We start from the raw sequence: 15,365 nt of genomic DNA on the forward strand, positions 1-15,365 counted from the left end.
CTGCCTGCCCCAGAGGGTCGCTCGCTGTGAGGGTCAAATCGGAGAAGACGATACACATCAGTGGCCGGCACGGGGGCCTGCTCAGAGCAGGACACTCAGCCGTCCTCGCTGGCCCCCGGATCTCGCGGGGAGCGCTTGCTCCCAGCCCAGGCCGGGCCGTGGAAAGCCCGCAGGGAGCCGGGGGAGGGACGTGCGCGCACACTCACGGGGGCACGAGGAGCAGGCGGAGGCCGCCACCGCCCTCCCCGCGCCAAGGCAATCCGGGCGCAAGCGCGGGCGGCGAGGGCCGGGACTCCCCTCCTTTCTGCGCCCCCCACCTCGGCCCACGCCCTGCAAAGGCCGGCAAAGCTGGGGCTCAAGCGCAGCCGCCCTCACCAGCTGTGTGACCTGCCGCTCCGAGCCTCGGGCTCCTTGTCGGTGTCAGGAACCGCGGCCCACCTCACGGGCGTGGCGGGGGAGGGGACCCGTCCAAAGTCACATACGCCCAACTCCCGACAAGCGGTCGGTGCCAGGGAAAAGCGGCAGAGCGCCCTCCTGCCCGCCCCACACCTGCCTGCATCCCGTACGCCCCGGGGGAAGCTCACCTTGACAACGGGCGGCGTGGGAGGGACCACGGGGATGATGGGCGTCGCGGGAGGGGGCGGGGCAGCAGCCGGGGGGACAGGGGCCGACGTAACGTTTGCAGTGATGGTTGGCACAGGGGTGGCAGCAATGACGGGCGTCTGGGAGACCGTGGGGGGGACGCTCTGGAAGGGGGTTGCCGGGGAGACAGAGGACACGGCCGCCACTTGCTGCGTACCTTGAGGACAAAGGAAAGGAGGCTGAACTGACCCGGCTCTACCAGCGATGCTTCTGGACGCTGCCGGGACCATCCCCTCCAGCCAGGGCCCGCCGGGTGCCAGCAGAGCCCCTCCTGCCGAGACCCTGGCCCTCATCGTGGCTGCCTCCGTGGGCCGAATGAGCGAGTCAGGACAAGGTGCACAGCCCGGTAAGGAAGAGCCAGGGGGTTGACTCGGGTTCCACAGGTAGCCAGCCTCAGCCCCGTCTGTAAGTGTGAAACACCCTGGCCTCTCTGGAGGGCTGGGCCGCCCGGGAAGCTCACCATCGGGGTGCACCTCTGCTCCAGGTGCCCGGACCAGGTAAGGTCACCCCCCGTGCTGACCCTAATGCCCACCGCTCCCTGACAGGCCACAGAGAACACAAAGTGTGCCGAAGAGGCAAAGTCCTCGGAGGGGACAAAGGGACAGCGTGGCTTCCAGAAGAGGTGTCCTCAGAGCTGGGGGGTGAGGTGGGTGGGAGAGGAGCAGCGTGGGGACACAGCAGGAGCACGATCCCTGCCCGGAGCGAGGCTCCAAGGCAGGCGGCAGCAAGGTCACCAGGCCTGCAGGCCACACACAGCAGAGGCCCGGTTCCCGGAGCTCCGATCATCACTGACCCAACCTTGCAGATTGGGTCAGGAAAACTGAGCCCAGAGGGGCGGACGGAACCTCAGAAGATACGCTGTCATCGGCGCCCTGCCCACCTGCCAGAGGTGGAGAGAAGGACTGCACGTCCACCCCTTTACCTGCACTCTGGGTTCCCGAAGCTGGTTTCCGACCTTTGCCCTTTGGAGCAGGGGGTAATAACTCAACTTCCTCCTGGGGCATCTGGGCCACTTTCTGCAGAAAAATTTTCTCTAAGGCTTGGGCCATGAGCACTATGTCATCTGTGGGCTGAAGACACAGGAGAGGCAAGGTTACCTGCTGGAAAGGAGCCGTGTGTCTGCAGCAGACAAACACATAGCAGTTGCTCAAGAAAAACATTTATTTAGCAAGCTGTGAAGGGACGTGGCGGGGCGGGAGGGAGGCAAAGAGAATATATTTTAACGTGGAAACTCTTGGAAGAATTCAAAAACCACAAAGGATAAAAACCACCCTTTATCCCATCCCCCAGAGGAAAAAAGGTCCAAGCATGTGGGCGTTTTAAAGCGTCTGGTACATATCGACGCCCTCCGAAAAGGCTGTTCTAATGTTCCCTCCTTGGAGCAGGGGACGGGGCCGGGGCCGGGGCCGGGCGGGGCGGGGGGGGCGGTCCACACACAAGGCAACCGCTCAAACGCGTAGCCTGTGGGACCCACACAAGGGGATCGCGGCCAGACAAGGGCTGAGCGCGAGGCTGGGATGCACCCTGGGCCTGTCTGAGAGCTGCTGCAAAGGGCCCAGCCCAGCCCGGCGGGCACCGGCCAACCCCAGGCTGGCCCTCCACCCCAGGCCTCCCAGGGCCAGGGGCAGCTCACAGGGGCGTGTAGGGCCCACGCCACACCATTTTCTTACCTTGTTATAAATATAACAATTTGTAAACATGGTGTTGAAGTCCTGCATACATTCACTCGCGCTCCAATAATAATTATTCTCCAGTCTCTTCTTAATAGTCCCCATATCCATTGGGTTTTTTATTATCTTATGATAATCCTAAGAAAGAGATTGTCAGGGGTGTTACTGTTGGATTCAAATTCATGACGACTTTCGCGACTCCCAAGCACAGAGATTGTGCAGGGGGCAGTCTCCTCAGGGATCTGGGTACTGGGGCTGGACCCAAGTTTCTGTTCACCTGAGGGCAGGTGGGCGTGAAGTCTGGGGCAAGCGCTTGGCCAGCGTAATCCCTGCTGAGCCCCCGGCCTAAGCAGGGTTCTGTGTGGACGCACAGACCCGCAGGGCTGGGGCAGAGCCCAGAGCTGTTCTAGGCTCCAGAGGTGGGGCTGAGACCCCTCCCCAGATTCCAAACTTCACTTGGGGGCCCGCAGTGCCCGGAAGCCAAGCTGGCCCAGGACCCAGGCCGCCAAGTGCTAGCCCAGGGCTTCCCCTCGCAGGACTCAGGGGCTCTCTATTCGGGTCCAAAAGAGAAAGCCGTCAGATGGTCAGGTCGGCACCGGGCACGCAGCTGAGGCGCTATCCCTGGGGAAGTGGGCCGCACCCGTCTCGAGCGCAGGGTCTCAGGTGTGCACGCGTCATTCCGCAGGACAGTGCCGGGCACAGGATGAAGACACAGGCGAGCCTCTAGGCCTGAGCCCCATCGCCGGCTCCCCCTTCATCCCCCCACAGGCCAAGGGTTCTCCCCGCTTCCTGCACCTGGGCAGCCGCCCTCCGTTCCCCCACTCGCCTAAGCATCCCCTCTGCTCCTTGGTCATTGTGGGTCCTGAGCTGTGCCTGGCTTAGCAGGACCAGCCGCCTCCAGGCACCATCTCTGCCAAGGCCAGGGGGGCCGTCCTCCCAGGAGTCGGGGCCGCGGAGGGGCAGGGCCGGCGGGTGGGGGCCACTCACGGGCAGGTTCAGCTTGATGGCGTCCACGGGCTGGTAGAAGGGCCAAGCGAACTGGTGTTTCCAGAGCGTCTTCACCACCACGTTCTGCATGTACTGCAGCTGGTTGGTCTTACGGCCGGGCTTGGCGGGGTTGGAGACCTCCGGCGGGGGCGGGTTCACGGGGCCCGGGACCGCCGGGATCCCCGCAGGGGCGACCGTTGTCGTGGTGGACATCCTCCGGCTGCTCGCTCACTGGCCGTCACGGCAGCAGCTCGGCGAGGCCCTGGCTTCCTCTGTGCTCCCCGCCGAGGTGCGACATCCCATGTCTGGGCCCAGTCAGGCAGCACCTGCGGGGGAGGAGGGACGGCAGGGAACGGCCGGTCACCCCAGGCCCCGCCGCCTCGCCTGGGTCCCCGAGCACAGCCGTGCGGTCATGTGAGGCCACGTCGGCGCACTCCGCCCGGTCAGGTCAACCCTCACCTGTCAGAGAACCACTCTCCCACTGCTGCCCTCAGGCTGGGGCAGGGAGAGACACAGGTGACGGGAAAGAATGCCAGCAGGTGCCACCTGGGCAGGCGGGGCGGCGGCCGTCCAGGTGGGGGCCACTGTCGGCTCACTGCCCACCAGCCGCCTGCCGCTCTTGACTGTGGCAACATTTTAGGGAATGATCCGCACGTAGAGAGCTATGACGTGGACCGGCACAACGTGCGTGGAACCACGCGTGGCACACGGACCCAGGGCCCTCTGAGTGAGGCCACCGACGGAGGTTCTAACGTGACCATGAGAACGGGCTCTGGTCTGTGATGGCGGCTGGGCTGTGGACACGGCCGGCCCTCGGGGTGGGGGTGGAGGGAGAAGGCGATGGGAGCCTGCAGCCTCAGCGAGTGAGGGGCTGCAGGACCACACCCCGACTCTCGAAATGTTCTCTGAGTGTGGAGCTGGGAAGGAAGCGGCTGCCGCTGCCCCACGTGTGTCCCCAGGAGACCAACTAGCACCAAGAAAAATGCTGTGCAGTAAAGGATGAAGGGGCTGCCCCCAATATCAAAACCCCACCACGTCTTGGGAGGAAGTCGGTGGTCCCAATGTCGCCTGAGGACGCAAAACGCGCTGGGGGCTGCATACGAAATCTGGACCCGGGCGGCATCTGTGCACGCTGCTACCGCGTAGGTGTTTATGTGCACCTGTCACGGGATTGAGCCGGGTTGGGCTGGGTGGCAGGGCCCGCCTGGGGGCCAGCCTTCGAGGAGGACAGAGCAGCGCGTGTCGGCCGCTGGAAACATGCTCTCTACGACGTGCGAAAGCAGATCGTTAAAACTTGGGAGAGTTTTCGAGCTGGCTGACGGACGTCCTGCCGGAAGCCTGCTCTGCCACGTGGGCGTGTTTACACCACGGTCATCAGCACGAGGTACAGACCAGGGCCCCCCCATGCTGGCTTGTTAAACCCCAGCCAGTGCCTCCTCAGCGCCCCCCGACCAAGAGGGAAGAGGACTCAAAACAGACGCCGCGCACACCTGGCCACCGAGCACACCTGCCCCGCTTGCCCGCCCTTCGTCGGAGGAGCGCTCTGGAGCACCCCTAGGGGCCTCCCCGCCCGCCATCCCGGGGGCCTGCAGCTCCTCTCCTCCACACTCTCCCCGGGCGAGCGGGCGCCTCTCACGCGCCCCCATCTCGCCAACCCGGGGCAGCGCCCTGGCCCCCAGGGCAGCTCCGTACAGAGGGCGGCCGTGCCCGCCGGGCTGGCGGCGCTGAGGCTGCAACACACCACCTGACGGAAAGGCGCCTGAGTGCTCACCCGGGAGCCCCACCCCCAGCAGGTCTGACCCCTTCTGGCCCAGCACCACCGCCTCCTGCTGGGGTCTCTGCGAACCTCCCACGGGCCTGCCCTCCCCTGGACGGCCTTGCCCTACACGGGGCTCCTGTCCAAAGCAGCACTGCCTGTCCCGCTCTGGCCAGTGACTCGTCTCCCTGTCCTGGCTGCTGTGGCTACGCAGGCCCGCACCCTCCCTCTCCTCCTCTGGCTCCTCTGCCCCAATGCCACCACCCGCCAGGGCCTCCCGGACCCTTCCGGACCCCGGGCAGCTCAGGGGTGCAGAGCAGATGCCGGGGCCAGGCTCCTGTTCGCAATCCCAGTTCTGCCCTTCGCCAGCCATGGGATCTGGTCCTCCTGTGTCCCCACAGGGCTCTGTGAGACTAAAGGGATCCAACACAGAGCGCTCAGGTTGGTGCTGGACACGTACCAATCGCCGCACGGTCCTGCCGGGACGGCTGAGGCGGCTCCCTACGTGGGGGGACCCGGGATCCGTGAGGGAAGGATGCACCCTGTTCCTGCCACCCCCCCAGCCTGGGCCTAGATGCCAGCCCGGTGCACTGCGGGCCGCCAGATGTGGGGCGGGTGGGCAGATGCCCAGTACCCAGCGCTGCTGCTGCACGGTCCAGGGAGCAGAAAACGGGCGGGACACAGCACACCGGCCTCCTCCGAGCACAAGGACAGACGGACACAGCTCTCTGCAGGGATGTGCTGGGGCTGCCGTCAGGACCCTCGGCCTGGCCTCTGCCCTGCCTCCCTCTTCTGACCAATCACCAACCACCCCACACCCACGGCTGAGCAGGAAGCCGGCCCCCGCAGCAAACACAGGACACAACCCCATCGTGGGGTGAGCACCCAGCGGCTACAAGGCAGAGCCGGCGGGGGTCCCAGACTGCGTGGCTAAGCTCACCGAATGCCAGCGCTCACCCCAGGCCACAGGGAGTCCCGAGGTGTGGAAACACTTGGGACCCCAGCAGGGTCTGTGAGGTCTAGGGGCGACACATGCAAAAGGTGCTGGATGCCCCACGGCCTGGGGGACAGCACGTGGCAATGGGACCTCCCCCTCTCTGCAAACAGGAACGTTGCCCCCAGCACCGCCACTGGAACGAGGCGGGGGGCCCCCCATGCACTCACAGCCCTGCAGGGACGTGTGGATGACCGCAGGGGTCGCAGTGTCCCCCATCAGGTTGTGCCACATGGCACCCCCCACGGCGGAGGCAGGCGCCTGGCTTGTCCTCTGTCCCCGGCAGCCTGGGCACCAGCTCAACAGGGAGGAAGGAAGGGAGGGCAGCTAGAGCGTGAGAGGTTGGGGGGCACCCCCCTCCCCAAGCCCCTTCCATCCCAGGAGCCAGGACCCATCTCCTGGGAAGGGCTGCGTGGCCGGGGAGGAGACTGGCAAGAGACAGCCGGGGCGCTCGGGCATGACCCTCTCCGGTGGGACATACAATCGCACAGGTCACCCCGCGCTGTCCCCTCTGGGGTGGCGGGCGGAGTAAAGGGGCCACGCAGCTCCCTGCTGGGGCACAGCCTTCACTCCTTCACACGGAGCCCAGACCTCAGGGCCGGCACGTCCGGGGCGAGCGGAGCCGCAGCGAGAGCCTGGCCTTGCCTCTCCCGCAATCCCGCAGACCCGACAGCGACCCCGAGGAAACCAGACCCCGGCTGAGCATGGACGGGAATGCAGAAGGCCCCACGCCGCCTCGGGACGCTCCCACGAGGGGCAGGAAGATGATGGACGTCCCCAGCACTCAGGGCCTCACACCCACAGCATACGGGCCCCAAGGCTGCTTTCTCCCTTTCTGCTGGCAGTTCTGAACCGGTGGATTTTTTTTTTCTTTTTAAGAACGTGTTACTTTTGCAAAAAGAAAGAAGTGTAAAGGGATTTCTCTTTTGGAAAAATGTACAAACATGGCCAAGCATCTCAGAGCTCGTTTCCCTTCCTCTGGGGCCTGGGGACACTGCCCCAGAGTCTGGGGACAGGCCAGGCAGCCCCGTGTGCTCCGTCCAGGGGAAATCCGGGGGCCGCGACGACCCCGAAGTCTTGGCTGGACCTCGGCAGGGCCACCAGTGGGAGGCGCCGTCGGCCACCCCCGTGTCGCCCGGAGGGCCGAGAAATCCCCCCAGCGCCCACCTGTCGGGGCAGCAGAGGGACGAGGATGGATGCCAAGGGTGCCGCCCAGCTCCCCGCCGCCAGCAGCTGTGCTGTCCGTCAGCCTCCCGGTCTGGGCGGGGGTCAGGGCCACATTCTGAGACCGGAAGGCACAGGCTGCTTCCAGAGAGAAGCTGGAACTTAAACAGTCTACCAGCTGACCCTGTCACAGGGCTCAGCCCTGAACCGCCATCAGTAACGGACAAGAGGTGTAGAGGGACATGGGGGTTTGAAGCAACAGGAAGAGGAGACTGTGGGGGAGTCCCCCACTACCCGCGCCCAGGGTCCCCCGGCCGCACAGGAACAGACTCTCACCGTGCTTCCTGGAGAAGCACCAATTAATGCACTGGGTGGTCGGCCACGGCCAGGAGCCCTTCACACCTCTGCTGAGGGTGAGACACCATGTGGTCCTATGAGGTCAATGACCAGGCCCATCGCACAGATGACAGAGCTGAGGCTCCCCCATCCCTGGGCTACGTCCTGAGCCTGCCCACGTGGAGATTCGGGGACATAAGCCCAGGACCCCGCGCCTCCCCGACCTGGCTCCTGGCATCACGGGTGACACAGGGTGAGAGGAGGAGCCGGGCAGCTAAGGAACCAGATGACCCCACTGCAACCAACGGCAAGGCCACCTGGCGAGCCCTGGGGGCAGGCCACAGGCCAGCAGTGCCCCTCCAAGTCCCTGGCCTGATCCTAACTTCCGGCCAGAGATGCAAAGAGGGCCCCAGACACGAGGAGCACGCAGAAGGGCAGCGGGGAGTGCCCACTTGGGCCTGCCACACCGGGGTCCAATGCCAGCTCCCCTCCTGGCTGAGCCCCGGCAGCACGGCCATCAGCTGTCTAGTGCCCCCAACGCAGCCCCGCGGATGGAGGCATGGCTCCCCACCCATGAGGACGTGGGAGGCCAGGGACATCACGGAGAGTGCTTAGAGAGCTGGGTGACACTGGCCCCTCGGGTGGAAAAAAGGAGGTGCCCGTGGTTCCCAAGCCACGCAGGGAGGGGCCACAGCAAAGGGACAGAGCCCAAGGGTCCCTGGATACCCACCTCTGCATGCCACGAAGACACCATGAGGTTACACTTGGGATGGACCCGTTTAAAACACAAACGCGGCTTCCCACTTCTCCCAGCTGCCACGTCCCGGCGCACCAGGAGCAACCCGTCACCCTCCTCCCGACCCCACGTGGTCCTGGCAGGGAACCACAGGCCACCCAGCTGAGCCGCCCTGGCCGGAGCCGGCGAGCTGCGCAGGAGACGACGAAGGTGCAGACGGAGGCAGCCTGTCCATCGGAGAGCAAGGAAGGAACCTGCTCCTCTGCACAGCTCCCCCCGGGCCGGTCCCCTCCCGGTGGCCACTGGCCCCTCGTGGGAACACAGGCCATGCCAGGCCCCACCCAGGAGAGAGGCCTGGTCACCCTGCCCAGCAGGCCTCACCAGCTGGGGACCCAAAGTTGCCATGGGGGCCGCCAGATCTCATCCTCGAGGGAATCCCAGTGGGGTGCCCACAGGCACCAAATCAAGGGAAACAAGGCAAATTCAGAGTGGGGGGTGGGTACCAGAAGGGTCCGGCCCGTTCCCATGTTCCAAGCCATTGAGGCTGGGCGGAGACTCCACGAGGGGCCACAGAAGGAGCAGACAGAAGGTCCGGCTGGGACCCCACCCCGGGTTCCCTGGTCAGCCCGTGGCACCCCGAGCTCACAGGTGGCGTGCCAGCTCAGGTTCTCACCACATTGTCGAGCTGCCCCCTGGGGGCGGGAGCAAAGCCCCCACAGACGCCCACCGTCCTGGGACAGCCCATGAGCCCCGGGAACACCTGACATCCCCTCTCCAGCACTCGGACACGAGAAGGCATCGCCCACCAGGAACGGGGGGAGCAAACACCGCCCCCCGGCCTCATGGGACAGGCCAGAGCCTGACAGCCGCTCTCCCCGAGCCAGGCGTGTCCTGAGTGAACCTTTCGGGTCTCAGAACCCAGCCAGTGCACCATTCCGTGGGGTGGGGGGAGGGGGTCTCCCAGAGACACCCCCAGCCCCCTGGGTCTGAGATAACATACCAAATCAGACACGACATTCTGCAGGGAAACATACAAATGTTCAGTCTAAGAGGAAAAAAGGACCACAGACAGCCTCGTATCCGCTGTCAAGGGTCAGCTTTCAGCGCAAAAGGATCAGGAGGAAAGCTCACCCCTCCGCAGAGTAGTGTTCTGGGGTTGCAGCTGGAACGGAGGAAGGCGGCCCATCACGGGGGTCGGCCCCCACGTGGCCAGGAGGGAGGACGGCCGGGGCAGGCGAGGTGGTGGCCCCCGACCCCAGCGCCTGTGCCCTGGGCCAGCTTGTGAGAAGCACCTGCCGGGCAGTGAGGCAAGAGGCATCTACCTCAACGCTGTCTCTCGGACCATCTCTGGGGTCCAACGTCAACGCCCTGGGGGTGACGGTGGCGCTGTGGCCTTTTATAAGTCTTAAAGAGCCCTTGTCTTTTAGACGTGGGCACCAACGTCCTACGAAGGAAATGTGCCGGGAGCTCGCTTCGTGACAACGGGGAGGTGGGAAGGGGGCTGAAATGAGCGGGGGTCTGGAGGGGACAGGACGGAGCAGGGGTGCTCGTGGCAGAAGCTGAGTACTCTGGGGGCCTCTGCTGTCTCTCAACTGGCCACACTGGAAAGCCCCTGCCCCACCCTTTTCCCTGGGTGCTCAGGACCCTGCGTTGCCCACCACCACAGCAACAGCGAGATTTGGGGGACATGACCCTACTCCTCGTGCCACACCCCACCCCACCCCCCCCGCCTGGCAGAGCAAAGGACTACAGGTGAGGGGGTGGGGGCAGATGCACTCAGGCAGGATAACCTGGGACCGGGTGGGGCAGTGCAGGTGGCAGAGCCCAGCGCCCTAAACCCAGACATATAAAACCCGCAAGTTACCAGGTCTCCCCTTCACCACCCCCAAGCCCCCAGCGGGACGGGCGTGTCTCATCTCCTGCGGGCAAAGACGTGCAGCCCGATCTCACCGGCGTCACAGCCCACCGGGCCCGCTCCACACGGCCGAGCTGGAAACCAGCCTTCTAGGAGGTGGGGTTCGGAAAGGAGCCTTGAGGATCCGCTGGCCCGGCTGGTGGCGCACACCGCGCGGGGACACCCGGGCCGAGGGCAGGGACGGGGCCCCACCCCTCAGAGGGGAAACCAAGGCTCGGAGAATCTCCCCCACCCCCACCTCCCGGGGCTGCCCGACGGGGCGGGAGGCGGCACCACAAACGGGGCGAAGGTCAGAGTGAAGACAACCTTCCCTCGAAACCACCCAGAGAGGAAATGCTCAGACAGACCACAAAAGCCCTTGAACAGCAAGAGAAAACCCAGAGACGCGGCTTCTGGTGGGATCCTGAGGAAGCGTCCAGAAAGCCAAACGGCTGGCCAGCGGCAGGCGGGGGACACAGGCCAGTCACCCCACCCTCCAGAGTCACACACTCGCCACTCCGTGAGGGACTCACGGGAGCTGGACACACCTGGCTGCAGACCGGGGCAGGCGGACCCGGAGGTCATGGCCATCTCCCCGCCCCTGGACTCATCCTCTGGGACCCACCTCATTCCTCCCTGGGGAACTGGAATCGGAAATAAAGTGCAGAGAACCGGCCCCTGTAGGCTTGCTCAGCCCAGAGGGACACATCAGAAGAGCCTGGACACCAGGGCTATTCAGGGTCCTGGACAAACAAGGAGAGAGTGGGGACCTCTGTCCAGGTGCCACTGTGGGCAACACCCTGAAAACGCAGCAGCAGCAGCTCCGGCCCTCCCGCCACAGACAGGACCACAGCAGGCAGAGGAGGGCACTCCTGGGCAGCCTGGACCCCGACAGGTGCCGTGGGGATGCTAGATGGAGGATGCCGGACAGAAGGGCAGAAAGAGCCTCACTCACCAGCATCAGGGGAAGGGCCTCCAGCCACGGGGTCGGGGATGAGGCCGGGGGTCAGAGGAGGAAGCAGGTGGAGGGGGTCCTCAGGAGGCTCCTAGGTTGGAGGGCGTTGGGCCTGAAGGGGGAAGTCCTGAGCCACATTCAGGAAGGAGGGGAGGCTTGTAGGGGGTGCTGACGTTCAGAGGGGTGATCAGAGGTAGGAAAAAAGCCAGGGAGTGACTCCACCATCCTGGGGGGGGGAGGGGGGAGGGGCAGGGCCTGCGCTCCCTCCGCCTTCCCTCTCGCCCTGCTCAGACCCACCGGCCTTGCTGAGTCGGGTGACTCGGGGATCAGGTGAGTCAGGCACCCCTGGGGGGCCCAACGCTACACGGCCCCGACTCCCTGGGCCCCATCCTGGCGTCAGTGTGGGTCACGTGGGCTCCACTTTCCAGGTGGGGGGGCAGAGGCTCAGAGATCAAGGGGCACGAGGCCATCCAGTCAGAAGCAGAGCCAGGCTGTGAGCAATGCCGTCCACCCAACCCCGAAGACTCCTCCACCTGACCTCCCTGGTGGCACGGTGGTTAAGAATCCGCCTGCCGATGCAGGGGACACGGGTTCGAGCCCTGGTCCGGGAAGATCCCACGTGCCGCGGAGCGACTAAGCCCGTGCACCACAACTACTGAGCCCATGTGCCACAACTACAGAGCCCGCATGCCAGAACTACTGAGCCTGCGCGCTAGAGCCCACGAGTCACAACTACCGAAGCCCGCGTGCCTAGAGACTGTGCTCCACAACAAGAGAAGCCACTGCGATGAGAAGCCCACGCGTGGCAACGAAGACCCAACGCAGCCAAAAATAAATAAATAAAACAAATAAATTTATTAAAAAAAAAAACACTGCCTCCTGGAGCTCCTGCAACAATCCCGCAGAGACAGGGGGCGGTGAGCTGCAGGAAGGGGCAAGGCCCGCCGCCCCAGCTCCTTTGCCCCCGAGCAGCCGGGCCTCAGGAAACAGGATCCGTGCGGGCAGGGTCGGCTTCCGTGACAGACGGAGCCCACTGCCTCCTCCCGTGGGGCCCCAGGGGACGTTAGGTGGGCGAGCGGGGGTCCTCCGCACACTGGGCCCTGCTGGCCACCACCCCCTGCCCACCCCCTGCCCGGGCAGGGAGCAGTGCTACCACGGCTGCCCCCGAAGGGGCTCTGCCTGGAGCGCCTTGGCCCCGACCAGGGCCCCAAGCCCACCGTTGGTCTGGATCACTTCTGCTCCCCACCGGCAAGGGACCCCATCGGTCCCACGGAACGTCTGCAGCACCCCGAGGCCTATGGGGTCTCCTGAGGCACCCTGCCTGGCCCACTGAGGGGCCGGCAGCCACGGTCCCCCTTCCTGACGCCACCATGTCCTCTCGGCTCTGCACTCCCGGCACCCAAGCACCTAAGGCTCCTTCTCGATCCAGTTTTCCCTGATGCCCCATGTTTCTCCCCAGCCCACCAGCCCCCCTCAGGGAAGCCAGCCTCTGAAGGTTTCCCTTCTGGCCAGAACGTCGGCCTCACCCTGGACCCGAGATACCGGCTCTGGTGGGCGTCGCCAGCCCTGCTGAGTGGGGCTCACTGCTCACGGCGGGGGTCAGGCCAGCCGCCCCCGCCCCACCTCTGTGAGGCTCTGTCTCCTCCCACCTTTCAACCAACCTACCCAAAAGAAAAACCAACTGCAAAACCACAAGAAGTCGCTGTGTGATGTGTGTGTCGGGGGCGGGGGGGCGTGTTAAGCTCCATGGGGCTTCTGGGAGGGGGGTGAGGGACCCACCACTCGAAGGGGAAGGTCAGGGGACACAGTGAGTGAGGATAGCGTGACCGGCGCCACACTTTGTCTTGGAGAGGGAAAGGGGGGACCATCCTCTCTGCTAGGGGTCAGGCGGTCACACGCACTTACGGGGGGACCCGGCCCTGCGAGTACCAAGGCTCGGCGTGCTGTCATCACCCCCGGGGGGGTGTTCTGTGCCCGTCCCAACAGAACATCCCCCATTCAAGGCCCGACGCGTGTGCATAAGCAACCCCCAAAACCCCGAGCCAGGCACTGTACCCCAGACCAGGCCGAGGAAGTGGCTGTCCCCCAGGTCCCTCTCAACTGAGACCCCAGGGAGAAGCCCTCAGAGGGAAGCTCTGACCCCATCACCCCACCTAACAGACGGCACATGAGGCGGAGAGGGCCTGGGGGGCCACGGAGCCCAGAGGCACAGCGGCAGGCGAGCAGACTGGGAGCCCCCGACCACTGCCGTATCCTGATGTCGAGGGGCAGCCAGCCCTCCACACCCCTCACCCTAGCTGCCCCTCGGGGTCAGCAGCAGGAAGGGCAGCCCGCCGGCACCAGCCCAGAGCGGGGCCGAGGATAGGATGGTGCAGCCTCGGTAAACCAGGGTCCGAGTTAGGCTCTCATCTCCCCGACCCTGCCCAACACAAACACATTTCCCGGGTGCCCACGCCTTTCCAGAACAGCAGGTGCTCCCACGGGAGGGCTGTCCGGAGCCTGGGAGCCCTGGAGAGGGACCGGCACCCATTCCGGCAACCAGCACCAGGCTGAGCTCAGGCTCCTGAGGGCTGGGCCCCCTGGCCCGCTGTCGCTGGGACGTTTCCCACAGCCCGAGGGCTCGCAACGGAGCGCATCCTGCTGCCCCGCCCAGCCTGCGGGGCGTGGGGGGGGTCTGTCATCCCAGGGGACAGTCACACGGTCACTGGTGTCTCCCCACCCCAGACCTACGACAGCCTGGTGGCAGCTAAGACAACAGAGCACAGGGTGGGTGTGCGCCTTATCTGGGGTGCACAGCCGGCAGGGCCCCAGCTCTTAACAAGCAGCACCAGGCTGGCACCACCACGGCTCTGCCCGACGGCGCAAGCGGGCTTGGAGCTGGGCAGCACCCCGTTCCTGCCCTGCCTTTCCCTTTGCTCCCAAGTTTCATCCCTGAGACACCGTCAGGCCAGGCTGCCCCCAGGCTCCGCCTCCTCCTGGTAACGCGTCACGAGGGTCCAGCCGCACGACACGCATTCGGCCTCACGGGAGGCGAGGGCATTCCTGCCCCCGCGTACCGGGGACCTCGGCGGGGACCCTGGAGCCCCAGCCCCCCCAAACACCCTCCGGATCACACTCCTGAACATCACTGTGGAAACGCTGCCACACGGGTCACCAGGCCCAGCTTCCAGCACTGGCAGAAAAATCCCACTGGGGCGCCTGAAGCCCGCCCCCCCCCCCCCCCCCCCCGCATCCCAAGCTGTTTGGCAGTTCCCAAACAGCAGCGAAAGGACTCTCCCAGGCACCTCGTGACCTTCCGGTGCACTCTCCCAGCACTGCAGCAGGAAGGGAGGGGGGCTTCCCCCCAAGTGCACCTGCCGGTTCTAACTCGAGGTTACAAAGGCCCTAAAAAAGGGGTTAGGCTGAGAACTGATTCTCCTGTGGGATAGTTAAAACCTGGCAAAAGAAATAAACACTCACCCACAGCACTGACACAGCAGAGCCTCCGGCCTCTGGACAGACACCCCCACACAGGTAACCGTCATCTCCGCTCCAGATCCAGAAAGTGACGCTTTGCCTTTAAGAGGCCCGTGCTTCTCAGAGGCAGGACCACAGGCACCCGGAGCAGGGGTGCAGGTGCCAAAGGGATTCACAATGGGCGGGGCGGGGTGGCTGAGGAGGTGCAACAAGCCACTCACCACCTGGGCACCTACCAGCAGCCCCGAGCCAAGCACACTGGGCAGTGCGCGCTGCTCTGACACCTGCCGCAACCAGGGGGCAGAGCCTCGGGTGGGACGGCGGGCGGGCTCCCGAGCAGGGGGCTCCCCTGACAAGTTCCCAGCAGGCAGGAATACGGCCAGCAGGACACCGCTTTCTGCCACAATTCACTAAAGTCTCCTTCGGAAGCAAGGAATGCTGACTAGATACGGCCCTGCTAATGCAGGGTCTGTGGGCCCTGCCTGGGGGTTCTGTCGCTTTACAGCTAGACCATCACGTGGGGAGACGGGAAAGGCGGACCAGGCTACTCACTCACCCACCCACACGACCGCCCCGAAAATCCAGCGACCTGCAGAGAGGCTTGAAGCAAGCGGCCAGATGCAGCCGCTCGCTGGGGGGCGGTGGACCCCCCCACACTCCCGACCCGACCCAGCTCCCCCTGGACCCACTGGATGAGAGCCGCTCTCCCGAGGAGAACAGGGCCCACCAGCGGCGGACGGAGAGCCAGGCAGACGCTGGAGCCGGCCCGCTGGTG

The 15,365-nt window shown here is 65.2% G+C and overlaps 1 protein-coding gene across 4 annotated transcripts in view; it reads right to left on the reverse strand.

Annotated features, from left to right (window-relative positions):
* Positions 1-15,365, reverse strand: part of BRD3 (bromodomain containing 3) — a 46,100-nt gene that overhangs the window by 28,428 nt on the left and 2,307 nt on the right. For 3 of the 4 annotated variants that reach the window (XM_069540737.1, XM_060013843.1, XM_069540738.1), the window contains exons 2-5: positions 3,300-3,625; positions 2,313-2,450; positions 1,565-1,712; positions 585-799 (exon numbers count right to left, since the gene is read on the reverse strand). In XM_069540737.1, the coding sequence (XP_069396838.1) occupies positions 585-799; positions 1,565-1,712; positions 2,313-2,450; positions 3,300-3,512 (714 nt within the window). In that variant the 5' untranslated portion in view covers positions 3,513-3,625. Of the gene's footprint in view, positions 1-584; positions 800-1,564; positions 1,713-2,312; positions 2,451-3,299; positions 3,626-14,593; positions 15,166-15,365 lie in introns of those variants that run through there. The other variant, XM_060013842.1, reaches the window with a different exon arrangement.

The sequence above is a fragment of the Delphinus delphis genome, chromosome 6 (assembly GCF_949987515.2).
Source record: "Delphinus delphis chromosome 6, mDelDel1.2, whole genome shotgun sequence".
In the NCBI taxonomy this organism is placed as follows: Eukaryota; Metazoa; Chordata; class Mammalia; order Artiodactyla; family Delphinidae; genus Delphinus; species Delphinus delphis.